This window comes from Diaphorina citri, unplaced genomic scaffold (assembly GCF_000475195.1).
Source record: "Diaphorina citri unplaced genomic scaffold, Diaci psyllid genome assembly version 1.1 scaffold39955, whole genome shotgun sequence".
NCBI classification, from domain to species: Eukaryota; Metazoa; Arthropoda; class Insecta; order Hemiptera; family Psyllidae; genus Diaphorina; species Diaphorina citri.
The window spans coordinates 8,385-10,586 of NW_007417282.1; the positions used below are offsets into that span (position 1 = coordinate 8,385).

The 2,202-nt window shown below is 43.5% G+C and overlaps 1 protein-coding gene across 1 annotated transcript in view; it reads left to right on the forward strand.

Moving 5' to 3' along the window:
• LOC113473535 (acidic mammalian chitinase-like) overlaps positions 1-2,036 on the forward strand; it is a gene marked incomplete at both ends in the record, with an annotated part of 10,096 nt that extends 8,060 nt beyond the window's left edge. Inside the window, one exon of the mRNA XM_026833110.1 lies at positions 1,836-2,036. Within this exon, the coding sequence (XP_026688911.1) occupies positions 1,836-2,036 (201 nt within the window). The remainder of the gene's footprint in view (positions 1-1,835) is intronic.
• Positions 2,037-2,202: the final 166 nt, after the last annotated feature.

Sequence of the window (2,202 nt, forward strand, 5' to 3'; positions counted from 1 at the left end):
CCTTTGTTCTTTGGGCAGAACTTTACAGGGGTATTGGGATTGGACGTCAGAGAGTTGGGGTGGACAACTCATATCGCATCTGTCGTTCATATAAGCTAAATCAGAGTAAGGCTGTATTCCAGTAGTTTGGAGCTGTAAGAGTAGTCCGCTAGCTGAAGTGTGGGCCCTCTTACGGCTTTTGACAGCAAGGAGTTTGTGTAAATTACACACAGAATTACAGTTGTTAGGATAAATACTGAGATTTGAAAGAGGAGCCAGAAAAGGGTCAACCGTATACTGGTTGTCGAACGTTAAGAAACCAGTGCGCTACGTCTTCTACGTCTGTATTGCAATCAGGAGAAAGCGAATGAAAATTGTCACGGTTATACGTCATGTTCTGCTCCGTCTCCCTCCCGCTTCTTCTTCTTCCTCTTCCTCCTCTCTTCCTCCTCTTCTTCCTCCCTCCTTCTCCTCCTTCCTCCTCCCGTCCTCCTCCTCCTCCTCTTCTTCCTCCTCCTCCTCAGCGTCCTCGTCTCTCCTCCTCCTCCTTCCGCTCCTATTAATCCGCTGGCCTTCTCGTTTTCTTGATGCTGGCTACGTGTTTATAAACTCATAATTCAGTATACCCGTAACAAGAAGATAGGACGGAGCCACCACATCACCAGTTCCTCCGCTCTTTTGTCCTCCGCATCCCAATAGGGTCTCTCCATCCTTATAACTTCAACTGGTGTTATTTCATCATCGATCGTCCTCATTTTCCTCAAAGTCAGGATACGCTCGCTCATCTTTATCTCGTTAATCATAATAATAATAATTAATATATAATATATAATATAATAATAAAATATATAATAAGTAGGAAAGAATGGTAAGAAAGTCAGATATGACCTCATATTCCGTACATTAAGCTTAAATGATAACTTCTGAATGCAAGAGATCTTAGTTAAACTCCTCATGACCTACACTTCTTAGCGGTCACGTCCTCTCCTCGCCCTGGCGTATCCAGTCCGCGTAGACTCCTGTCTTCTCTTCTCTTCAACTCCTATTGCTATCCAAATTCTACCTGCTTCCTCCTCATCCATCCATCTTCTTCCTGTCCTCGCCTCCCTCCGTCCTCCTCCTCCTCCTCCTCCTCCTCCTCCCTCCCTTCTTTCTCCTCCTCTCTTTCTCCTCCTCTCTTCCTCCTCCTCCTCCTCTCTCCTCCTTCCTATTAAATCGTTGGCTTCCGTTTGCTTAATGCTGATACTACGTTTTTCAGAGAACACTCATAAAATATTGAAGATAAAGAAGATAAGGATCGGAGACCACCACATCACTCAGTTCCGCGTAGCGGACCATTTGTCCCTCCCGCACCAAGTTGTTTTAGGGGTCTGGCTCCATACCTAAAATAGGAGTTATATTAAAACACTCTTAATGGTGTTATTATCCATCAATCGATGACGCCTACATTTCCCTTTGAAAAGTAGGATACGCTCGTCATATTTTATTCAGCGTGGATAATAATAGATAAATAATATAATCAATAATAAAACAGTCCTTTAACTTATTAATATAGGAAAAAGAACAACGTCTTCACTTGACTTTGTTCAGACGTTGTTCTTTTTCCAATATTAATATTTTGCTACTTGACAGATTGACTCTCCTAGAGAAGTAAGTCCTTTAACTTTCAACCAGCTCTTTCCCTTACGCCCTACGACGGGTGGGTGCCAAAAAAAAGCCAGCTGTAAGATTCTCCCCCTCAAGACAATCATCTGAAGCATCCTTTCGAATATCAACTATACACAAAATGTTGCTTATCCTCACAAATGCGTTACAGACTCTTTAGGATTCCACTTTGTGTTCTCTTCTGCTTTCAGATATTCGAGTCAAGAGGGGCAGCTCCGAGAAGCGAGTGGTATGTTACTACACAAACTGGAGTGTGTACCGTCCTGGAACGGCCAAGTTCACCCCCCAAAACATCAACCCTTATCTGTGCACGCATTTGATCTATGCGTTCGGCGGTTTGGATAAGGAAAATGGTCTGCGGCCGTTCGACAAGTACCAGGACATTGAGCAGGGTAAGACGTTTCCTCCTCTGTCCTCTTGTGCAAATGTTCAAGGGTGTTTAACACCTACAAGATGGCACCAAAATTTGGTATTTTATTCTCTAGAACGACATTATTTCAGGTCCCATGGGAAACATATGAAATGACCACCGGTGGGTCACACAGTCATATACGTGTT